Source organism: Staurois parvus, unplaced genomic scaffold (assembly GCF_062004578.1).
Source record: "Staurois parvus isolate SC_StPar_1 unplaced genomic scaffold, SC_StPar_1.0 ptg001346l, whole genome shotgun sequence".
NCBI lineage: Eukaryota > Metazoa > Chordata > Amphibia > Anura > Ranidae > Staurois > Staurois parvus.
Window position 1 is genome coordinate 2,501 of NW_028319142.1, and position 25,086 is coordinate 27,586.

The window sequence follows — 25,086 nt, forward strand, 5'->3', positions numbered from 1 at the left end:
TATATGTGTGTGTATGTATGTATGTATATATATGTGTGTGTGTGTATGTATGTATGTATATATATGTGTGTGTGTGTATGTATGTATGTATATATATGTGTGTGTATGTATGTATGTATATATATGTGTGTGTATGTATGTATGTATATATATGTGTGTGTATGTATGTATGTATATATATGTGTGTGTATGTATGTATGTATATATATGTGTGTATGTATGTATTATATATATATATATATATATATATATATATATATATATATATATATATATATATATATATATATATAAATAAATGGTGACAGTTCGTGATATGTGATCAATACCGGAGTTGCTAGTGACTTCACAATCCAGTGGTTTGGTGACTGTAAGAATACGCACTCACCAGATGCGTAACTTATATACGCATGTGATAGATAAATCCGAGGTCCCCCTCATAGGATGAGATGGATTTTTTACTTTTTTAATATTTTACTTTATACTAATATATTTTATCATTTTATTTGGACTGGAGTATATATATTGATTTTAATATATCATCTGATTGGAGTACATACCTTTTTTAGCGCTGCACTTTTTATACGCAAAAAAAGAAATACGCTTGCTTCCATTGCTGAAAGTACTCAATCCGTGGCTGCCATGCTGATGATTTGGCTTTGCTTGCTTGTACTGAATAGTGCAAGGACTGAAGCCTGGCAACAAGCATTTTCAGGAGATCAGCGGTGGTCATCTTACTATTCGGCTGAAGGTGTACGTTACGGTTTTTAAGGGTACTGATAAGTATGTGGGTGGGCTGCTGCTTACCATTCCATATGGAAATGCTGGTTCCCTGGCTGTCATATTGATGATCTGGATTTGATTCTTCCGCCAAGTAAGTGTGTTAGTACTGGCTCAGTGACAGTGAAAGCCAGGCAGCTGGCATCTTCAGAAACAGGCAAGCAGTGGGTGCACAGATAATGAAGTATTGGAGAGATAAGCAAAGACAAGTAAAGGGATCAGGTAGGGAAGAGCAAAGTATTAGATAGTTGGTCTGGTTGAAAAAAGACATAAATCCATCTAGTTCAACCAATAGAAGAGAGAAAAAAATTATTCAATCATATATACTCAGTCCTACACCCACAGTTGATCCAGAGGAAGGCAAAAACCCAGCAAAGTATGATCCAATTTGCTCCTGCAGGGGAAGAAAAATTCCTTCCTGATCCCCCGAGAAGCAATCGGATATTCGCTGGATCAACTTTACCTATAAATGTTATATCCAGTTATATTCTGTGTATCTAAGAAAGAATCCAGGACTTTCCTACAGCAATCCACTGAGCTGGCCACAACCAACTCTTGAGGGAGTCTATTCTACATTGCGGAATTCTTTCCATATTTGGAAGTTAAAGAAGGTTCAGAAGGGTGATTTGGTAGTAAGGGCTCAGGATAGGGTTTGGGTAGCGAAAGGTGAAGTATTAGAGGGCTGAGCTGATAGTAAGGGCTCAGGATAGGGTTTGAGTAGCAAAAGGTGAAGCTGAGCTGATAGTAAGGGCTCAGGATAGGGTTTGAGTAGCAAAAGGTGAAGCTGAGCTGATAGTAAGGGCTCAGGATAGGGTTTGAGTAGCGAAAGGTGAAGCTGAGCTGATAGTAAGGGCTTGGGTAGGTTGGGGTTGAAGTGTTTGGAGGGGTGATCGGATGGTATAGGCCTAGGTTAGGGATTGGGTAGGGAAGGTTAGAGCGGTGATCGGATGTTAAGGGTTTAAGTTGGGGATGAGGTAGGGAAGTGTTTGGAGGGGTGATCTGATGGTAAGTGCTTTGGTTGGGGATCAGGTAGGGAAGAGTTTGAAGTGTTGGCAGGATGATCGGATGGTAATGGCTTAGGTTAGGGATCGGGTAGGAAGGAGTTGGAGGGGTGATCTGATGGTAAGTGCTTAGGTTATGGATCAGGTAGGGAATGGTTGGAGGGTGATCTGATGGTAAGGGCTTAGGGGTCAGGGAGGGCAGAGTTGAAGTGTTGGCGGGGTGATCTAATAGTAATGGCTTAGCTTGGGGATCGGGTAGGGAAGGGTTGAATTGTTGGAAGAGTGATCTGATGGTAAAGGCTTAGGTTAGGGATCAGGTAGGGTAGGGCTGAAGTGTTGGTGGGGTGATCTGATAGTAAGGGCATAGGCTAGGGATCGGATAAGGTTGTAGTGTTGGAAGAGTGAGCCTAATAGTATAGGAATTGCTGGTTCCCTGGCTGTCATGGTGGTGATCTGGAATTCTGAGTATTTCGCCCAGTAAGTATAGTGAAGGAGTGTATGGTAGTAAAGGCTCAGTGACTCAGAAGTAATAAAGCCAGGAAGTTGGCATCTTCAGAAGCCGACTGTCAGTGCCCAGATAATGAAGTCAGAGGGGTGAATTTGTAGTAAAAGGCTCAGGTTAGGGATTGAGTAGGGAAGGGTGAGCTGATAATAAAGGGCACAGGTTAGGGATCAGGTGAAGAGAAAGGTAAAGTGTTATTGGGGTGAGCTGATGGTAAAGGGCACAGGTTAGGGATTGAGTAGGGAAGGGTGAGCTGTTTGGTAAAGGGCACAGGTTAGGGATAGAGTAGGGAAGGGTGAGCTGATGGTAAAGGACACAGGTTAGGGATTGAGAAGGGAAGGGTGAGCTGATGGTAAAGGACACAGGTTAGGGATAGAGTAGGGAAGGGTGAGCTGATGGTAAAGGGCACAGGTTAGGGATAGAGTAGGGAAGGGTGAGCTGATGGTGAAGGGCACAGGTTAGGGATTGAGTAGGGAAGGGTGAGCTGATAATAAAGGGCACAGGTTAGGGATAGAGTAGGGAAGGGTGAGCTGATAATAAAGGGCACAGGTTAGGGATAGAGTAGGGAAGGGTGAGCTGATGGTAAAGGGCACAGGTTAGGGATAGAGTAGGGAAGGGTGAGCTGATGGTAAAGGGCACAGGTTAGGGATAGAGTAGGGAAGGGTGAGCTGATGGTGAAGGGCACAGGTTAGGGATTGAGTAGGGAAGGGTGAGCTGATGGTAAAGGGCACAGGTTAGGGATAGAATAGGGAAGGGTGAGCTGATGGTAAAGGGCACAGGTTAGGGATTGAGTAGGGAAGGGTGAGCTGATAATAAAGGGCACAGGTTAGGGATAGAGTAGGGAAGGGTGAGCTGATGGTAAAGGGCACAGGTTAGGGATAGAGTAGGGAAGGGTGAGCTGATGGTAAAGGGCACAGGTTAGGGATTGAGTAGGGAAGGGTGAGCTGATGGTAAAGGGCACAGGTTAGGGATAGAGTAGGGAAGGGTGAGCTGATGGTAAAGGGCACAGGTTAGGGATAGAATAGGGAAGGGTGAGCTGATGGTATAGGGCACAGGTTAGGGATAGAGTAGGGAAGGGTGAGCTGATAGTAAAGGGCACAGGTTAGGGATAGAGTAGGGAAGGGTGAGCTGATAGAAGGATAAAAATATAGGTGTGAGCTGATGGTAAAGGGCACACGTAGGGTGAAGTGTTAGAAGTGTGAACTGATAGAAAAGGGCTCAAGTTAGGGATTGGGTTGAGAAGGGTGAATTGCTGGAGGAGTGCTTATAGTAAAGGGCTCAGGTTGGGAATCGAGTAGGGAAGGCTGAGCGGATAGGAAAGGGCTCAGGTAGAGTGAAATGTTGGAAGATTGAGCTTTACAGTAAAGGTTAGGCATTGGGGGAAGGAGGGTGAAGTGTTAGAGTGGTCCACTGATAGCAAATGGCTCAGGTTAGAGATCAAGTAGGGAAGGGTGAAGTGTTGGAGTGAGCTTTTAGTAAAGATCTCAGGTTAGGGATCAGGTTGCAAAGTGATGACAGTATTTAGCCTTCAGGGTCTGGGTTTGGGACACGTAAGAAACTTTAGGACTTGGGATTTCCAGTTAAATGTGTCTTGCAACCCTTCATGTATTTACTCAGAGGTGGCATCACCTCGCTGCTTGGGTATTGTCCCCTGCTGGGGATGTATCTCAGTGCTGCCATGCAGACTGCAATTGATGCTGTAAGAGCTCCTTTGGGGGGGCTAATATTTCTAAGAGCATTGTGGGTAGTGGAGACCCCTTCTTTTGCCTTCACAAGGGTGTCCTAAACACCAGAGGAATCACACTGAGATGAAAGCCATGAGTGTCTTCCCTCCCTGGGAAATCTGAGGCCCAATCCCACCACTGAAGGCCCAGAGCCCTGCTCTTCATTGTGATTAATTATTCCTAATTACGACAATGGAGCTCCACAAGAAACTGACAAGTCCTCAAGGACAACGGTGCTATACATTCTGCCATTTCTTTATAATGTCGTCCTGATCCCTCCATTATAGGAGTCACCAGGCAATCATTCAGGAGTAGAGAATTACACTTCTCTGGATGAATGCCTGTTCCATGCCAGTGACCCTGCTTGTGACACCAGAATCAGGAAGACTTCCCTCTGGTGCTTGCTCTTTCTAAGATCCAAGTCAGAAATGGTAGATTCCTATATTTTCATAGCATAGGTTCTCTTTAATAGTGTGTGAGCCTCTGCTTTAATAGGTGACAGATACTCTATCTGGATTCTTCTTCAAAACAGGGTGATGTCATCTGGCTGATTTATTGTGGGTCGGTATTTGACCTGCACAATTCCTGGATGTAGGTCGGAGCCCAGGTCTAGTGAGAGTCCGATCTGCTAGTTATCGGTCACTGGATGGCTGCTGTGATATGTACAGGCCTGAGGTTCTATAATATACAGTAGATGTATTGTGCATGCTGGATCCCCCCTCTCCTCCAGCATGCCCCCCTCTTCTATGACTGATCACCTGTCTCACGGTGTCTCTCCTTTTCTCTTCCTAACATTTGTGGCCCTGCGTGCTGTGACCTTTAACCCCTGGGTTGGCCTTGCTGTATCAGCGGGAGATCACGGTGAGGTAGGATGATGGGGACGACTGGGTGGGGTGGGGGTGGGGTCTTGGTGTTTTTCTGTTTTTGATGAGGGAGGGAAGTCTTCTGTATGAGCAGATTACAATTATGTGTCTTCAATATAATTTCCCCCATGACACTAATGTTCCCCTGTCAACAGCTTGCACTGACCACTACCCCCACATCCCACATGCATTGCACTAACTGCAGCCCATGATGGCTCTCACTCACTGCGCCATGGTTCATACTGTCTGCCTGCCACCCTATGGCCTCTCACTGACCTCCCATAGCTTGCGCCGAGCCCCCTATGGCTTAGACTGACTGACTGTTTCTGCAGCTTGCACTTGTCCCAGACCACCACCGCCACTCACACTGACCGCTCCATACCCCCATGGTTCATGTCATCTGCCCACCACCCTATGGGCCTTCACTGCCCTTCCACCATGACTTGTGCTGATCACTCTTTTGCCCATGGCTTTCACTGCACCCCCCCAATATGGCTCACATTGACTATTCCTGCAGCTTGCACTTATCCCAGACCACCACAACTTACACTGATCACCCCATGCCCCCCACCACTACCAACACAGCTTGGAATGGCTGCCTAATCACCCCCATGGCTCACACTGACCACCACCTGCCTACAGCTTACGCCTCACCTTTGCCTTTTTCACTCTATGTATTCTGCACCTTCATCTGTCCTTTTCCTCACCCCCCCATGTACTCTGCAGTTCGTGTGCCTACATTCCCCCTTCTCAACGTGTACTCCATGTACCCTTTCCCTGTGATCGCGTCCCCGTCCTCCAAATAATCTGTGTGTCCTACCCCTGTGTAGTCAGTCCTTCTTTCTTCATGATTATCACGCTTTCTTCTCCTCTTGGGTTTAACCTTCGACTCCTGTATGCCCGTTTTCCCCCTCCTGCCGTACTCCAGAGGATGCAGCGCTGGGACATGTGAGGGCGACTGCATGTCTTGTCCTGCACGGGTGTGTGTGTGTGTGTCACCGCAAAGATAAAGGATGTGTTCTCACAGAAGCATGAAGCCCATTGTTATACTACACCGTGTGTGTTCTAAAATACAGAGGTGTGTGCGTGTGTCCTAATATACAGAGTATACCATATGCCATATATATAAAATGCATATACTACTGTGTGGTGTGTTCTAATATACAGAGTAGAGCACGTTGCATACATTTAATGCATATAATACCGTGTGTGGTTTAATACAGAGTATAGTGTGTACCATATATAATTGCCCGCATTCTCCACCAGTTGATAAGGAAAACGACCTGTGCTTACAGTGAAGGTTTGGAAATGTTTAGAAGAGGAGCTACAAAATAAATAATGGAAAGTAGAGAAATTGGACACATGGAGATCTCAAACAAGCCAAGTGTTGAGCTGGAATTTGATCTCTTGGTGAAAATGGGCAGCTTTTAAGCTCCAGTTCTGGACAGATGTCATGTAGGACCTCCTGAACATTGAAGTGTATGTAACCCCAAGAATAAAGAATGTAATACATTGCGGCTTACCAGTGCATTTCATCTACTGTGGCACTCAACTGCTACTAAGTGAGCCTCAGCCTTTTTTCTACAGGGGATCATCTCTTTTGTCATTGCTCAGACTCCTGAGTAATCCATTCTCAAGGATTCCATCAACCAATCAATTTTTTTTTTTTTATTTGCAGTGCAGTATAAGAATGAAAAGGGTCAATCAGATTGCTGAGTACATGTCTGCTTTCAGGCTCGTCTGTATATGATGATAGGTGTGACATGTGATGTACGCTGGAGTTGGACAGCGTGTAATGGGGCCATGCATAGTCATATTTCCCAGCATGCTTTGCTATCCTGCTCATCTTCCCAGCATTCACTTTGCTCTTGCACCACAGACACTATGCTGGCATTCTGTGCACGTTCTGGGTCTAAGAGGCCCTGTACACAGCGGGTGTTCTCAGGCCATCCCCTTGCAGGGTGACTGTGTGTGGGTGGAGGTTGCGGTGGGTTGTAGTGTACATTATCAGGTCTAATCTCTTCCATTTCCCTCTGGTATTAGGGCAGCTCTGGCCTCAGCCCACCAGGGACAGCCTCTTCCCGAAACCTTGAGTGTCCTCCAGAATACGCCCCAAGTGCGTGGAATGCACACCATCATCAGGTAAGACTCCAGTCATCTGAGCTGGAGGTGACCCTATTATCACTTTGTACTTATCTGTTCTCGCCCTTCTCCAGGAACAAAGACACCAACCGAGATGAGTTCATCTTCTACTCCAAACGCCTAATGCGTCTACTCATCGAGCACGCCCTCTCCTTCCTACCTCTTAATGTAAGTGTGCTCTGAGCGTGTCTGCCCCCAACACACACAACAAGTTCTACGTTTTCTCAGTGTGTACATTCCCCCTATTCTACATGTCTCAGTGTGCACCCCCACCCCCATTCAATACCGTGTACCCACAGTAAATGTGCTCTGAAAGTCTGTGCTCACCCTACCCATTCTACATTTCTGCAGTGTGTACACCCCCCATTCTATATGACTCAATGTGTATGTACACCCCTATTCCACATATCTGTAATGTGCTCAGCACCCCCTTTCCCTCTCGTACGTGCGGTGTCCTCAGTGAGAGTGTCCTGTATTTGTGTTATGGTGTATGCCCTCTCCTCACATCTTGGTTAGATAACACTGAGTGTCTCTGTTCTTCTCAGCTGGTGACGGTGGAGACCCCTCAGGGAACCCTGTATCATGGGAAGAGGTTCCATCGCCAGAGGGTGAGTGTAAAGTGCTTGTCCAATCAAAACTTCGATATCAGATCTAAAGGGGTCATGACCACTGAGCTTCATGTTATCCCCGTATGCAGCGTATGCCACTCTTATATGTAATGCTTTTTAAGATGCCGGAGCTCAAATCCTGGTAGCTTACATGTATGTAACACATGAGGTGCTAAAGGGATGTGACCACATAGTTAGCGTATGGAACTCATAGTCTGGAAGCCAGACACCATTGACCAGTAGGTCACCCTGAGCTTATTTCTGTCTTCCTCTAGATCACAGGGGTGTCCATCCTCCGGGCCGGGGAGACTATGGAACAGGCTCTGACCGCAGTGTGTAAAGACATCCGCCTGGGTAAAATCCTCATCCAGACCAATCACAACACAGGAGAGCCCGAGGTGGGTGCATGTCTGCATACCCTCTGTTCACAAGCGGCGCCCTACTATAGTCAGATATTGTGACCGTCTCTTCTTTTTCCTACCTTTGTTCCTCCTCTCTTCTTTCCTTTCCCTCTCGCTCCTTCTGCCCACCATTCGTCACCTCTTTCTCCTCTCCCTCCTTCTGACCACCATTCATCACCTCTTTCTCCTCTCCCTCCTTCTGACCACCATTCATCACCTCTCCTTCTCCTCTCCCTCCTTCTGCCCATTCGTCACCTCTCTCTCCTCTCCCTCCTTCTGACTACCATTCATCACCTCTCCTTCTCCTCTCCCTCCTTCTGCCCACCATTCGTCACCTATTTCTCCTCTCCCTCCTTCTGACCACCATTCATAACCTCTCCTTCTCCTCTCCCTCCTTCTGCCCACCATTCATCACCTCTTTCTCCTCTCAATCCTTCTGACCACCATTCATCACCTCTTTCTCCTCTCCCTCCTTCTGACCACCATTCGTCACCTCTCTTTCTCCTCTCCCTCCTTCTCACCACCATTTGTCATCTCTCCTTCTGATCACCATTTGTCACCTCTCTTTCTCCTCTCTCCCTCCTTCTGACCACCATTTGTCACCTCTCCTTCTGACCACCATTTGTCACCTCTTTCTCCTCTCACCTTCCTTCTGACCACCATTCGTCACCTTATTTTCTCCTCTCCCTCCTTCTGACCACCATTTGTCACCTCTTTCTCCTCTCCCTCCTTCTGACCACCATTCGTTACCTCTCCTTCTCCTCTCCCTCCTTCTGACCACCATTCGTCACCTCTCTGTGTTTTTTTGCAGCTCCATTACCTGCGACTGCCCAAGGAGATCAGTGAGGATTATGTCATTCTCATGGACAGCACCGTGTCCACGGGGGCCGCGGCGATGATGGCCATCCGAGTTCTCTTGGTAGGGGACACACTGAGTGTGTGAGCACCTGTGGCAGTCTAAACCCTCCAGTCCTGCTGCTCCAACCTATGTGACCTCCAGTATACTAAAATACATGTCACCCTATCTTCTATCGCCGCTCAGATATATACTCCATATAGGTCAACTCTAGCTCTGTGTGTAGAATATTCTATGATAATAAGTGGCTATAGGGCTTGGAACAATGTTAGAGCAATAGTTAGGGGTACCAAGGATCTAGTTTATATATTGTATACAGTGGGGCAAAAAAGTATTTAGTCAGCCACCAATTGTGCAAGTTCTCCCACTTACAAAGATGAGAGAGGCCTGTAATTGGCATCATAGGTAGACCTCAACTATGAGAGACAAAATGAGAAAACAAAATCCAGACAATCACATTGGCTGATTTGGAAAGAATTTATTTGCAAATTATGGTGGAAAATAAGTATTTGGTCACCTACAAACAAGCAAGATTTCTGGCTGTCACAGACCTGGACCTTCTTCTTTAAGAGGCTCCTCTGTCCTGCACTCATTACATGTATCAATGGCACCTGTTTGAACTTGTTATCAGTATAAAAGACACCTGTTCACAGCCTCAAACAGTCACACTCCAAACTCCACTATGGTGAAGACCAAAGAGCTGTCGAAGGACACCAGAAACAAAATTGTAGACCTGCACCAGGCTGGGAAGACTGAATCTGCAATAGGCAAGCAGCTTGGTGTGAACAAATCAACTGTGGGAGCAATAATTAGAAAATGGAAGACATACAAGACCACTGATAATCTCCCTCAATCTGGGGCTCCACGCAAGATATCACCCCGTGGGGTCAAAATGATCACAAGAACGGTGAGCAAAAATCCCAGGACCACACGGGGGGACCTAGTGAATGACCTGCAGAGAGCTGGGACCAATGTAACAAAGGCTACCATCAGTAATACACTACGCCGCCAGGGACTCAGATCCTGCAGTGCCAGACGTGTCCCCCTGCTTAATCCAGTACATGTCCGGGCCCGTCTGAAGTTTGCTAGAGAGCATTTGGATGATCCAGAAGAGGATTGGGAGAATGTCATATGGTCAGATGAAACCTAAATAGAACTGTGTGGTAGAAACACAACTCGTCGTGTTTGGAGGAGAGAGAATGCTGAGTTGCATCCAAAGAACACCATACCTACTGTGAAGCATGGGGGTGGCAACATCATGCTTTGGGGCTGTTTCTCCGCAAAGGGACCAGGACAACTGATCCATGTACAGGACAGAATGAATGGGGCCATGTATCGTGAGATTTTGAGTGCAAACCTCCTTCCATCAGCAAGGGCATTGAAGATGAAACATGGCTGGGTCTTCCAACATGACAATGATCCCAAACATACTGCCCGGGCAGCGAAGGAGTGGCTTCGTAAGAAGCATTTCAAGGTCCTGGAGTGGCCTAGCCAGTCTCCAGATCTCAACCCCATAGAAAACCTTTGGAGGGAGTTGAAAGTCCGGATTGCCCAGCGACAGCCCCAAAACATCACTGCTCTAGAGGAGATCTGCATGGAGGAATGGGCCAACATACCAGCAACAGTGTGTGCCAACCTTGTGAAGACTTACAGGAAACGTCTGACCTCTGTCATTGCCAACAAAGGATATATAACAAAGTATTGAGATGAACTTTTCATATTAACCAAATACTTATTTTCCACCATAATTTGCAAATAAATTCTTTCCAAATCAGCCAATGTGATTGTCTGGATTTGTTTTCTCATTTTGTCTCTCATAGTTGAAGTCTACCTATGATGCCAATTACAGGCCTCTCTCATCTTTTTAAGTGGGAGAACTCGCACAATTGGTTGCTGACTAAATACTTTTTTGCCCCACTGTATCATTGCCAGTTATAATTCCCAAGCAAAAACGAAGAGGATATTGTAAATAATTATCTCCAATTAACATCTGTCAGTAACTAATCTTCATAAGAATGTCTTGGAGATGGTCTGATTTATAGGTGTAAATGCTTGGGTGGCTATTATGAAGATTGGGCCAATTAAATGGGAATATTTTAATTCAGGGAAATGAAATATCTGCTGTGGCTGGTAGACCTGTTCCCTAGATCCGATCCAGATATCTGGCATAAGTCATGTGTGTCTTGTCCACAGGATCACGACGTGCAGGAAGATAAGATCTTCTTGCTCTCCCTGTTGATGGCAGAGATGGGAGTACACTCGGTGGCGTACGCCTTCCCGCGAGTGCGCATCATTACCACTGCTGTGGATAAGCGCGTCAACCAGGAATTCCACATCATCCCGGGCATTGGTGAGTGACTTCTGACCTCCTATACAGCCCGTGGGGGAGGAGCAGACTCATAGCACCTTCCCCTGCTTTTGAATTACTGACCCCTGCAGGTGTTTGTATCGCCCTGCAGTGGGTGGAGCTGGTTACGGCCAGTCATGTGGGTCACCGATTCTATAACATGCAATGTTTTCTCTGCAGGTAATTTTGGGGACCGTTTCTTCGGCACAGATGCTCCGTCTGATTGGTGTGACGGTGAAGAGTGTGAAATGGACTATTGAGCGCAGATACAGGGCAGTCCGTCCCAACTCCCAGCCCACCCCCCCCTTTCCTGACTCGCCCTGTGCTCCACCCTTATTTATTACTCTGCTTAACTTCTCCTGGAGAATCTTGAAGCTGGAGTGAAGAGTGTGATCAGCGTCGGGCAGAAACACCAGAAGTGTCGTGCTGCAGGACATTGTAGCTGCATTCTTCATAACATAGGCTTTAAAGAGAACCTGTCATAGGACTGCCTGTAATGGCTGAGGCTGCCATCCTGGAGGAGGTGCCCATTACCTGACTTCTGGAAGTGGTATCAGCGCTGTAGATGGGTGCTGTGCTATGGGAATGACTTCTAGTAGTTTGTAGTATTAGCTCCAGCTCTTGGTTCAGGGGTGTCAGTATCCGGTCCGGTGTTAGAAGATTTAGAAGGGTGCTCTAGTACTAGAATCACTTCTAGTAGTCGGTAGCATCAGATTTAGCTCCATGTTCTGTGCGATAGAGGGCTGTTCAGTATCAGGGACAGCACATTGTGGGGCGCTGTAGAGGGGTGTTGGGTATCGGGGGGCTGTAGTGGGGTAGCAATTAGGGCTGGCACGGTGTTGGGGCAGTGTGGTTTTGCTCGCGAAACACTACTACTAGTCAGTAGTATCAGGCCTGATACTGTGATTTGGGCCTTTCTAAAGGGGTGTCTGTAGAGGGATGTCAGTATCGGGTTGGACACTTTTTGGGGGGCTGTGGAGAAGTGCTGTGCTATGGCACCTCTATTCGTTGTCAGCATAAGGGCCAGCACTGGATTCAGGGCTGTATAAAGGATGCCAGGGCTGGAGAGAGAGCGGTGCTGTGGTTTGGCACTAGTAATCAGTAGTTTCAGGGCTGTGGAGGGTTGTCCGTACACGGTTCAGGGCTGTAGAGGGGTGTCAGTAACAGGTTGGACACTGTGTTGGGTGGCTGTAGAAGAGTGCTGCGCTTTGGCACTAGAATCGCCTCCTAATAGTTGTCAGTATCAGGGCCAGCACTGGATTAAAGGGTTCCAAAGCTGGAAAAGTGCTTTGGCACTAGAATCATCTCTAGTAATCAGTACTATCAGGGCCAGCACTGTATTCATGGCTGTAGAGGGCTGTCAGGATCAGGTTCGAGGCTGTAGAGGGCTGTCAGGATCAGGTTCGAGGCTGTAGAGGGCTGTCAGGATCAGGTTCGAGGCTGTAGAGGGCTGTCAGGATCAGGTTCGAGGCTGTAGAGGGCTGTCAGGATCAGGTTCGAGGCTGTAGAGGGCTGTCAGGATCAGGTTCGAGGCTGTAGAGGGCTGTCAGGATCAGGTTCGAGGCTGTAGAGGGCTGTCAGGATCAGGTTCGAGGCTGTAGAGGGCTGTCAGGATCAGGTTCGAGGCTGTAGAGGGCTGTCAGGATCAGGTTCGAGGCTGTAGAGGGCTGTCAGGATCAGGTTCGAGGCTGTAGAGGGCTGTCAGGATCAGGTTCGAGGCTGTAGAGGGCTGTCAGGATCAGGTTCGAGGCTGTAGAGGGCTGTCAGGTTCGAGGCTGTAGAGGGCTGTCAGGTTCGAGGCTGTAGAGGGCTGTCAGGTTCGAGGCTGTAGAGGGCTGTCAGGTTCGAGGCTGTAGAGGGCTGTCAGGTTCGAGGCTGTAGAGGGCTGTCAGGTTCGAGGCTGTAGAGGGCTGTCAGGTTCGAGGCTGTAGAGGGCTGTCAGGTTCGAGGCTGTAGAGGGCTGTCAGGTTCGAGACTGTAGAGGGCTGTCAGGTTCAGGGCTGTCAGGATCAGGTTCGAGGCTGTAGAGGGCTGTCGTGATCAGGTTCGAGGCTGTAGAGGGCTGTCGTGATCAGGTTCGAGGCTGTAGCGGGCTGTCGATTTCAGGCTCGAGGCTGTAGAGGGCTGTCGGGATCAGGTTGGAGGCTGTAGAGGGCTGTCGGGATCAGGTTGGAGGCTGTAGAGGGCTGTCGGGATCAGGTTGGAGGCTGTAGAGGGCTGTCGGGATCAGGTTGGAGGCTGTAGAGGGCTGTCGGGATCAGGTTGGAGGCTGTAGAGGGCTGTCGGGATCAGGTTGGAGGCTGTAGAGGGCTGTCGGGATCAGGTTGGAGGCTGTAGAGGGCTGTCGGGATCAGGTTGGAGGCTGTAGAGGGCTGTCGGGATCAGGTTGGAGGCTGTAGAGGGCTGTCGGGATCAGGTTGGAGGCTGTAGAGGGCTGTCGGGATCAGGTTGGAGGCTGTAGAGGGCTGTCGGGATCAGGTTGGAGGCTGTAGAGGGCTGTCGGGATCAGGTTGGAGGCTGTAGAGGGCTGTCGGGATCAGGTTCGAGGCTGTAGAGGGCTGTCAGGTTCGGGGCTGTAGAGGGCTGTCAGGTTCGGGGCTGTAGAGGGCTGTCAGGTTCGGGGCTGTAGAGGGCTGTCAGGTTCGGGGCTGTAGAGGGCTGTCAGGTTCGGGGCTGTAGAGGGCTGTCGGGATCAGGTTGGAGGCTGTAGAGGGCTGTCGGGATCAGGTTGGAGGCTGTAGAGGGCTGTCGGGATCAGGTTCGAGGCTGTAGAGGGCTGTCGGGATCAGGTTCGAGGCTGTAGAGGGCTGTCGGGATCAGGTTCGAGGCTGTAGAGGGCTGTCGGGATCAGGTTCGAGGCTGTAGAGGGCTGTCGGGATCAGGTTCGGGGCTGTAGAGGGCTGTCGGGATCAGGTTCGGGGCTGTAGAGGGCTGTCGGGATCAGGTTGGAGGCTGTAGAGGGCTGTCAGGATCAGGTTCGAGGCTGTAGAGGGCTGTCAGGTTCGGGGCTGTAGAGGGCTGTCAGGTTCGGGGCTGTAGAGGGCTGTCAGGTTCGGGGCTGTAGAGGGCTGTCAGGTTCGGGGCTGTAGAGGGCTGTCAGGTTCGGGGCTGTAGAGGGCTGTCAGGTTCGGGGCTGTAGAGGGCTGTCAGGTTCGGGGCTGTAGAGGGCTGTCGGGATCAGGTTGGAGGCTGTAGAGGGCTGTCGGGATCAGGTTGGAGGCTGTAGAGGGCTGTCGGGATCAGGTTGGAGGCTGTAGAGGGCTGTCGGGATCAGGTTGGAGGCTGTAGAGGGCTGTCGGGATCAGGTTCGAGGCTGTAGAGGGCTGTCAGGTTCGGGGCTGTAGAGGGCTGTCAGGTTCGGGGCTGTAGAGGGCTGTCAGGTTCGGGGCTGTAGAGGGCTGTCAGGTTCGGGGCTGTAGAGGGCTGTCAGGTTCGGGGCTGTAGAGGGCTGTCAGGTTCGAGGCTGTAGAGGGCTGTCAGGTTCGAGGCTGTAGAGGGCTGTCAGGTTCGAGGCTGTAGAGGGCTGTCAGGTTCGAGGCTGTAGAGGGCTGTCAGGTTCGAGGCTGTAGAGGGCTGTCAGGTTCGAGGCTGTAGAGGGCTGTCAGGTTCAGGGCTGTCAGGATCAGGCTCGAGGCTGTAGAGGGCTGTCAGGATCAGGCTCGAGGCTGTAGAGGGCTGTCAGGATCAGGCTGGAGGCTGTAGAGGGCTGTCAGGATCAGGCTGGAGGCTGTAGAGGGCTGTCAGGATCAGGCTGGAGGCTGTAGAGGGCTGTCAGGATCAGGCTGGAGGCTGTAGAGGGCTGTCAGGATCAGGCTGGAGGCTGTAGAGGGCTGTCAGGATCAGGCTGGAGGCTGTAGAGGGCTGTCAGGATCAGGCTGGAGGCTGTAGAGGGCTGTCAGGATCAGGCTCGAGGCTGTAGAGGGCTGTCAGGATCAGGCTCGAGGCTGTAGAGGGCTGTCAGGATCAGGCTGGAGGCTGTAGAGGGCTGTCAGGATCAGGTTGGAGGCTGTAGAGGGCTGTCAGGATCAGGTTGGAGGCTGTAGAGGGCTGTCAGGATCAGGTTGGAGGCTGTAGAGTGAACAATATGGTAGTGTGACAAGAGCACCCCTACCTGAAAAAAAGAAGGTTACTAAGAGATCCACGCGGAGTAATATGGATTCAAAAATTCCAGGCAATACTTTATTTGATCACATAGATCATAAGGAGGTTAAACATGAGCACGGTGAACATGTCAAACAGATAAAATCATTTTAAAAGCACTTGGCGTCTTCATATCAGGGTCATTAGGCAAGTAGAGTACCATATAAGGCAATATACGGTAATGGTGAGGTTTTGATCCTAGGTTTCCATGAATTTCCAGCTTGTATTAGAGTGAACCATAGATTCAGCAAATATGTTCCCAATATAAGTCAGGATGTGTAGAGTAGCCTCCTGTGGTATGGAAGCTGGTACACAAAAATACACAAAAAATATATGAAAATATAGGAGCTGAATCACATCCAGGCCTCACCAAGCCTCCCTCTACAGTAATTAGTGGACACCTTCATTACCTTCTTAGTTGTGAAACTGTCATACCCGCTTCTCAAATGTGGGGACTTCCTGGATAGCCACCCCAAGTGAAAACACAGTCCACAGTACCAAATGATTCTGGGGATATATATAGAAATTAGTGTACAAAGCACAGGCATCAAGTGAAACCCTGAAAGCAAAAAACAAAGTATGGGTATATTACCATCAATAGAGATCAAGAGGACTCCCGTCGACTTGAAATAGGATCAGGTCCTTGATGCTTATTCAAAGGTGCATATGGGGGTGGGGAGCCAGGTAGTCACAGTACGTAGATTCCAAACACATATATTGTGTATATAGCAGGCCGTGAATACCTGAGTCTGTATACCCACTGAAGGGTTTCCAAAAATTACTCAATCTGAGAAAATTGAAGCGGTTTGAATAGGATATGGCTTTGTCACAGCATACAATGCCTAAATAGGATAGCGTATAAGTATATATATATATATATATTATCCTCTAAAGAGGGTTTCCAAAAAATTCCCCGTGTATACAGGGTAGATTAGGCCCGTATAACATGCCCTCTTAGCTCCAGATATACTCTATAAATCTACACAGCTGTAAGCTTAAATAACTTGCCACCGGTGGAAGGTATATTCCCCTAGGGGATTGCCGTTTGCAAACCGCTGTAGTAGTAGACTTTATGGTAGTTTCCAGAGGGCCTCGTGCCTTCCTAGCAAGGAGCTGTGACACCGCCGTTCCTTCCCACCTCGTGGGCGCCGCACCCTATGAAGACGCCGAGCGTAGTGACGTTATTACGTTGACGCGTTTCGTCCGCCAATCACCGCAGACTTCGTCAGAACTGGGAGGGGACTTCAATCCATTGCCTTATATGGTGCACTAATTGCATACCAAAGAGTCTCCACCTCGCCATCTTGTGTTGAAAGAGTATCACTACATTCGAAAGATCCAAAGTGAATTAAAACACATATATTAAATTTAAATTGACTGCTGGCAATAAAGAGGGGGGACCATATTATTGTAAATCAGATCATCTTTAAAGAGGATAATGGAAAGAAATTTTTAATATAGTTCAAAAAGTACATGATGACCTTGGAAAAATAGACTGGACAATGAGGAAGGTTGATAACCTGACTAAAGCTGAAAGAATAGCTCTTAGGGAACTTAAGAATGCTAAAAATATTGTGATTAAAAAAAGTGATAAAGGGGGAAATGTAGTATTACTAGAGAGTGTGGAATATGAAAAGGAGGTACTTAGACAGTTGAAGAGTCCGGATACATATCGTAAACTACATAATAATCCTTTCCCCAAACTCGTAGTTGCCCTAAATAAAAAAGTGGAACTGGCACGTGAAGTAAACTTCCTAACTAAACAGGAATGTGACATGCTGACAGTTGATGTCTATAACATCCCCACCTTTTATGTAATCCCAAAAATACATAAAAATCCTACTCAACCACCGGGACGCCCTATAGTATCTGCTATCAGTGGTCCGCTGGAACCAATAGGTAGATTTGTAGATGATCTAATTAAGGATCTGGTCTTGGAACTTAGATCCTATGTAAGGATCAGGTTGGAGGCTGTAGAGGGCTGCCAGGATCAGGTTGGAGGCTGTAGAGGGCTGCCAGGATCAGGTTGGAGGCTGTAGAGGGCTGCCAGGATCAGGTTGGAGGCTGTAGAGGGCTGCCAGGATCAGGTTGGAGGCTGTAGAGGGCTGCCAGGATCAGGTTCGAGGCTGTAGAGTGCTGTCTGTATCAAGTCCGGTATCCGGTTCAGCACGGTGTTGAGGAACTGTAGAGAAGTGCTGTTCTATGGCACTAGAATCGTCTCTAGTAGTCCATAGTATCAGGGCTAGCACTGTATTTGGGGCTGTAGAAGGGTGTCAGTATCTGGTCTAGCTCTGTATTCAGGGCTATAGATGGGTGTCAGTATCCGGTTTGGCACTGTGTTGAGGAACTGTAGAGAAGTGCTGTGCTATGGCACTTTAATCCCCTCTAGCACTGTTTGGTATCAGGGCCAGCACTGTATTTGGGGCTGTAGAAGGGTGTCAGTATCTGCTCCGGCACTGTATTTGGGTCTATAGAGCGGTGTCAGTATCAGGGTCGGAACTGTAAAGGAATCTCAGTGTCAGGGCCAGGACTGTAAAGGCATTTTGGTGTCAGGGTGAGAACTGTGTTTGGGGCTGTAGAAGGGTGTCAGCATCTTATCCGGCACTGTATTGGGGTCTATAGAGCGGTGTCAGTATCAGGGTTGGAACTGTAAAGGCATTTTGGTGTCAGGGCCAGGACTGTGTTTGGGGCTGTAGAAGGGTGTCAGCATCTGGTCCGGCACTGTATTTGGGTCTATAGTGCGGTGGCAGTATCAGGGTCGGAACTGTAAAGGCATCTCAGTGTCAGGGCCAGGACTGTAAAGGCATTTTGGTGTCAGGGCCAGGGCTGTGTTTGGGGCTGTAGAAGGGTGTCAGCATCTGATCCGGCACTGTATTGGGGTCTATAGTGCGGTGTCGGTATCAGGGTCAGAACTGTAAAGGCATCTCAGTGTCAGGGCCAGGACTGTGTTTGGGACTATAGCGGGGTGCCTTGCCTTGGCACTAGAAAACCTTTTGGTAGTCATCAGTTTTGTCAGGTATCAGCTGGTCCCTTTAAAGCCTTGCAGTCAGCAATGTGGTTTTGTTGGCGCAGTCTGGTGTTCCGTGTCTAGTATGGGTCTGCAGGCGTACAGGTAGTTCCTGGCGAGGCACGACAGGTCTCTTACTGGTGGAAATCGGTGATGCCTCGGAAAGACACGTCGGCGATGTGGTGGATGGCGGAGACGCCTAACCAGCAATACTTCCACATCTTCCTGTGCTATGACATTGCCGCTCTCCTCTGGAAATTCACCAAATCAGCCTTTTTCTGGTGCAGCACCTCTCGTACAGCGATATGGGGTGTGACCTGTCTCATCCTCCAATTATACATTGTCATAACTGTCCCCTTTCCAGCAACTTTCTATTGACGAATTAAAGATGTTTTAAAAAAAAAAAGTGTTTGGCCCCCTGATTTAACTTTTACTAAGTTTTCTTGAAATATTACCAACAGGCAAATCTATTTTGGGTTCAAAGTGAAGGAAAATGCCACTAAGTAGTAATGAAGTCCAGAAAAAAAGCAAATCAGCAAATGTGTGTAGAGAGCAAGACTGGTTCTTGGTCCCGAAGGGCAATGAGACAGTAAAACACAACACATCGCCGCAGTCACACGATTACTATGCATTTATATACAGTGCTCAGCATAAATGAGTACAATCCTTTTGGAAAGTAAGATTTTAATCAATATCTCAATGAACGCAAGAGCGATTTCCAAAATTTTGACAAAACTCTGTTTTATAGAACTTTTTTTTTAGCTGATTACACGAAAGTAAGGTTAATAATCTAACTTGGATTGCAAAATCTTCAGTTTTATGCAATTTAGTTGATGCAAAAAAGAATACACTCCCCAACAAAAACTAGTCCATCTAGTATCCTGTATAATATTTTGTATGACCTCCATGACTTGGCACCAAGTCTTCTAGGCATGGAATGAAGAAGTTGGCGACAAATTGCAACATCGATCTTTTTCCATTCTTCAAGATCAACCTCTTTAACCACTTCCCGACAGGCCGTTGCATATAAACGCCCGGACGGTGGCCGTGCAGGGTCGGGTGGCCGTCTATAAACGGCCTCCCCGCACCCTGCTTGTGCGCGCTTTCTGGGAGCGTGCAGCACCGCGATCCGGTGCCCGCTGTGTCCTCCGGACACAGTGAAACACCGATCGTCGGACGCGACCTCTGTACGAGGTCCCGATCATGTGATCACTGATTGGCCAATCAGTGATCACATGTAAAGTAGTAAGCAAGATGTCACTTGTGACATTGCTTACTACGTGTGAAATCTGTGAATGATTACAGAGGTCACATGGTACAAGGCTATTCACAACAGTCTTGTACCATGTGACAAGCTGTGACCAATCACAGCTCACTCAGTACTTTTCAATGAGTGAAAGCATGCAGAGAGAGAGAAATGATTGCTTTTACATCCTATATGGGTGTAAAAGCAATCAGTGTAAAAAAAAAAAAATCTTCATCACCCCCCACAAGTAGTACAGTGTCACCATGGTGACATTGTACTGCTAGGGTGACAGTATGTAAAAAAAAAAATAATATAATAAAATAATGTAAAAACAAAAATGTTTAAAAATTATAATTTTTGGTTATAAACAAATTTGGATTTTTTTTTTTTTTACTAAAAAGATAACGGAATAAATTTTGGCAAAGATTTATGATGAAATATTATTTATTTGCAAAATTTTATAAAAAAAACACTTTTTCTAAATTTTTGGACTTTTTCATTTACATAGCAAAAAAAATAAAAATCCCAGCGGTGAATAAATACCACCAAAATAAAGCTTTATCTGTGTAAAAGGTAAAAAATTCATATGGGTACAGTGTTGCATGACCGCGCAATTGACATTCAAAGTGTGATAGCGCTGAAAGCTGAAAATTGCCCTGGTCAGGAAGGGGGGGGGGGGGGAGTGTCTGGTCTGGAAGTGGTTAAAGCCTGGATGCTGGATGGAGAGTGATGCTCAACTTTGTCTCTTCAGAATTCCCCATAGGTGTTCGATGTGTGTTTTGGATCATTGTCATGCTGGAAAACTGCACGGTGACCAAGGACACAGAGTGATAGCATCTTCTCTTTCAATATAGAGCAGTACAATTGTGAATTTATGACAACATCGATGAAATGCAGCTCCATGACACCAACAGCACTCATGCAGCCCCACAGAAGGACACTGCCACCACCATGTTTCACAATAGGCACCATGCATTTTTCTTTGTACTCCTCACCTTGGCAACGCCATACAGCTTTAAAGTCATCTGTTCCAAAAACATTTATCTTTGTCTCATCACTACTCCAGAGTAGAGTCCCAATTGTCTTCTTTTTCAGCATGAGCCCTGGCAAATTCTAGGTGGGCTTTTTTGTACATGAGAGGCTTCCTTTGAGAACGGCACCCATGCATGTAATTCCTCTGCAGTGTACGCCGTATTGTGTCACGGGAAACAATCACCCCAGCTTGGCTTTCTGCTTCTTTAGCTAACTGCAGTGAACTTGCATGGCAATTTTCTTCAACCCTTCTCAACAGAAGACGCTCCTTTCGAGGTGTTAACTTCCATGGATGGCCTGGACGTCCCTGTGAGATGGTTGCAGTTCCATCTTTGTTAAATTTTTGTATCACTTTTGCTACAGTTTTCTGACTGATAAGTAAAGCTTTGCTAGTTTTCTTGTAGCCTTCACCTTTCTTGCATAAAGAAATTTCTTTCTCAGGCCTTGTGACATTTCTCTTCCATGTGGTGCCATTCGTGGCAGCATGAAATGGGAGGAGTTTTCTTTAAGTAACGCCCTTTTTATAATCCACTGTCTGCTGGACCCCCGTTTAATGAATAATTAGACTAACCCAGCAATGGGCAAACTACGGCCCGGCGGACCTTTTAATCCGGCCCGCGGAGCTAGGCTCCCGCTAGGCTCCTCTCACAGTCCGCCCTGAAGACCGGTGTAGCATGAAAATCTGTCTCCTATGAGGATCTGTCCCCCTCGACGTATCTGCGCATGTGCCGGAGATCGCCGATCGGCTGCTAATGCCTGAAACTGGCACATGCGCAGATACGTCGAGGGGGACAGATCCTTATAGGAGACAGATTTTCATGCTACACCGGAACGGCGCGGGAACACGGCGAGAGGAACGCGCGGAGCAAAGGTAAATGAATTGACACAGGGGGGACTTGGGGACTTAATATGGGGAATGAATTACTATATGGGGGATGAATTACTATAGGGGGGATGAATTACTATATGGGGGATTAATTACTATGCTTACTATGGGGGAATATTACTATACTTACTATGGATGACACATACACATCATTCATCTACTCTTGGTCCGGCCCCCAGGTCCAATATATGAACCCATTGCGGCCCTCAAGTCAAAAAGTTTGCCCACCCCTGGACTAACCTGTAGTTGAATTCTTGATTTTTTTTTTTTTTTTTTTTCTGCATTGCTGCTAGTGCTGGAGTTTAGGATTGCAGTCATCTGGTGTGACCTTTCCTCAGCTTAGCTTGGAAGTGCAACAACTGGCCCATGCTGCCTTGGATATTGCAGGACTGGCCCGGAAGTGACCCTTGGGCACTGGATTCAGTGTAAGGTGCTTTCTAAATCCAGAGCTGTTGGCACTCTCTCAGCACTCACCCTATCTCTGACTCATTTTGTGCGTTGGCCAATTGGCCTGAAAACCAGGTTCTACCTTATTCTTTAAGATTGCAGACCACTTTCAAGTTTCCTGCTTTCTACCTATCCTTCCATGAAAGGGGTTAATGCTGAGGGACTGAGTATTCTATTCCTGCTGCCCACCTACAGTGACTATGATCACCTCCAGTCATCTGATCCTTACCAGCTAGCAACTGTCTGGGTTTCACGAATACCTGAAGCCTTATCTAATACCCTGAGCTATGCGGCCAAAACATTTATTTTTTTAGAAGCAGATGGTGGAGACCCCAATTCTCATGCAAGTAATTTACCTGGGGATGTCTGTTTTGTGCCCTCTGAGGCTAACGATGTCTGCAATCTAAAGCCCTGTTATCACTGTTTTGTGAACGGAGGGTCTCTACTACACTCAAGCAAGACTTTGTGGCCCAAATTCACCCAATTTCTGGCTTGTTCTGACCACAGATGCTTTAAATGCACTCCTGCATCCCCCCTTGCAGATTCCTATAGCTGATCTGCCCATGGCCATAGAGGTCTCTGAGCCATCGAGCCAGAGAGTGTTTTTTGACTCTTATACTGAATCCTCTAGACCTGATCTCATGGAGTGGTGTTCTTTCCCTGTAGGGACTTCCTCTAGTCATGCAATTATTTATATTCCTCCATGATTAGTTTTCCATGATCTACTGAAGTTGGTGAGTATAGGTCAGAAAATCCTTCAAACTCTAACCCAGGGCTCCCATAGGATTCCCCTGTTGGGGTGTGAAAAGACCACTGTCCACCTGTATTGTGGTATGGTCAGACATTCTAGAATGGCCTACGTTTTTCACTTTGGCAACAGTTTTAGGTGTCTGCTTGGAGGGTGCCTAATGGTGGTGGTTTTGCACCATTCACACTTTCTTTCAGCGTTTTAATGTTGCTGATCCTGTGTTACGGCATCCTACAGGTGCTTGCATTTGAGGCATATTTCCCCGCACCATGCATAGGTCGTGAGTGCCCCATCAAGGATATTTTATTAGTGGTGGACTATGAGCAGAGAGGTAAGGGGTCAGATGGGCTCAGTAGCTCAGGTTAAGCATTTAACTCTTGGGGGTTTTAGTACATCAGTTCAGGGCCCTACCTTCCCCTGGTTATTCTGCCCATCCATTGGCCATGCCAGCTTCATCCTTCCTGCCTAGAAAGACATTTTCTGCCAGTGTTTAAGTTAATTGACAGAATTGGCCCTGTTGAGACCTTAGACTAGAGGGGTTACAGCCATGCACAGTCTACCTTTTCGCTGGCTCCAGTCTCTGGAGGTAGAAGGGGCATGATACCAAGATTGAGGCTAAACCCTCACTTTCGAAGGCATTTGATCAGGATGACATGTCTTTCACAGAAATATCTCCTAAACTAAAACCAATTGATATGCTGATTGAAGCTGTACACTGTTTAGTGCTGAAGCAGCGCGAGTCTGATCACCCTAAGGTGTCTCTAATATGGGGTCCCTAAAGTTCCCTACACCGACTAAGACCTTTCCAGTTCAAACACTGGCTGCGCCTATTCTATAAGGAGACTGGACTTGACAGGAGAAATTTTTTATTTTGTTTCCACCAAAATGTATTCGTCCAACAGTTTTCTATTGTGGAAAGTTTCCATAGGAAATGGCCAGTTCTGCCATAGAATTGCCCACTTACAATCTTAACAAGACCATCACTTCCCGGTGGAGGATAATCCCTTGTCCTGGTAGATGAAAGGTTACAGGCTCTCCTTAAGCCTACTTTTGCCCCGGTGGACCCTGCTATGCACCCCACTGTTTCTTTGGTGGTCTGTCTGACCAGGAATGACCATATGACCAGGACACCCCCAGCTTCATCCTTACAGAATCCTCTAGCCATAGTCAGCTAATGAACACACAATGGCAAATTTCTATGATAAGCCTTCTTATCATAGCTGGTCAGCTGAGCTTCCTTGGAAGAAACCCCCTTACCCTTTGAAGGTGAACACCTCTTGGTCTTCTTTGTATATCAAGAAATTCACTTGGGGAAGAGTCTTTTCTTCCCCCAGAGGAAAATAGCTTGCAATTTTACCTGTAGGTCTTCTCCTGGGGTTAGGAAGGGATCCTTTAAACCACTTGCCTACAGGGCACTCTTACCCCCTTCCTGCCCAGGCCAATTTTCAGCTTTCTTTTTTTCTTTCCAAAAAAGATTTTTATTAGAACAATTTTCAGCTTTCAGTGCTGTCGCACTTTGACTATTGTGCGGTCATGCAACACTACCCAAATAAAATTTTTATAATTTTTTTTTTTAGACCGAGAGCTTTCTTTTGGTGGTATTTAAAGTGTTACTAAACCCACAACCATAAACTCAGTCTATATATGCAGTAAAAGCATGCTTGTTATACTCACTGTGAAACCTATGGGGTTAATCCTCTGCATTGTGTAAAAACACTGTTTGATCCTGACTTCTCTGGTCCTCCCCTTCTTCCAGTGTCCCCCTCTTATCTCCTGATAAGACATATGTGAAGTTACTCTGCACATGCTCAATTTGGTTTGTATTGCTAGAGAGGTTTTTTTTTTTCTTGGGAGAGTGCATGTGATCAGCGCAGGGCCAATCAGCACTGTCCAAACAGAGGTCAGGCGTTCTGTATCCTCCTAGAGCAGAATTAAAACACCTCCTACAAGCTTTAACCAGTGCTCTGCTGGACACTGATAGAAGTCACAAGACTGCTGATGAGAAAAGGTATTTAGCAGTTTATATTTACTAAAATAATTGCTTTTCCATGTTGTGTGTACTGTGGGAGACCGGATAAAGTGAATGCAGGGTCCTGAGTTTAGTAACACTTTACTCACCACTGTTTTTTTTTTTTTTTTTTGCTAAACAAATGGAAAAAAACATTTTTGAAGAAAATTTTTTTTTTTAGTTTATGAAATTTTGCAAACAGGTAATTATTCTCCTTCACTGATTACGCTGATGAGGCTGCACTGACGGGCAGCACTGATGGACACTATTGGGACTTAACTGATAGGCGCTGATATGGCTGCACTGATGGACACTGATGAGGCTACACTGATGGACACTATTGGGACT

The 25,086-nt window shown here is 47.1% G+C and overlaps 1 protein-coding gene across 4 annotated transcripts; it reads left to right on the forward strand.

Moving 5' to 3' along the window:
* The first annotated feature begins 4,656 nt into the window (after window positions 1–4,656).
* LOC149436757 (uridine-cytidine kinase-like 1) lies at window positions 4,657–18,777 on the forward strand. Of its 4 annotated transcripts, XM_089661494.1 has the most exons (11): window positions 4,657–4,873; window positions 5,799–5,818; window positions 6,914–7,012; window positions 7,087–7,180; window positions 7,558–7,620; window positions 7,896–8,018; window positions 8,833–8,940; window positions 11,071–11,227; window positions 11,405–12,991; window positions 13,232–14,224; window positions 14,845–18,777. In XM_089661494.1, the coding sequence occupies exons 1-9, from the start codon at window positions 4,739–4,741 to the stop codon at window positions 11,482–11,484; spliced, it is 879 nt and encodes a 292-aa protein (XP_089517620.1). In that variant the 5' UTR covers window positions 4,657–4,738; the 3' UTR covers window positions 11,485–12,991; window positions 13,232–14,224; window positions 14,845–18,777. The 4 variants fall into 4 exon arrangements, with proteins under 4 accessions (XP_089517620.1, XP_089517619.1, XP_089517621.1 ...); XM_089661493.1 differs by having other exon boundaries at window positions 11,405–14,224; XM_089661495.1 differs by lacking the exon at window positions 5,799–5,818 and having other exon boundaries at window positions 4,673–4,873; window positions 11,405–14,224.
* The last annotated feature ends 6,309 nt before the right edge of the window (window positions 18,778–25,086 follow it).

Excerpts from the sequence above, each read along its gene's own strand:
- LOC149436757 (XM_089661493.1), top strand. The coding sequence starts at position 4,739 with ATGCCCCCCTCTTCTATGACTGATCACCTGTCTCACGGTGTCTCTCCT. Across the intron at positions 7,181-7,557 it reads TCTCCTTCCTACCTCTTAAT|CTGGTGACGGTGGAGACCCC; the intron begins GTAAGTGTGCTC and ends TGTTCTTCTCAG. Across the intron at positions 8,019-8,832 it reads ACAACACAGGAGAGCCCGAG|CTCCATTACCTGCGACTGCC; the intron begins GTGGGTGCATGT and ends GTTTTTTTGCAG.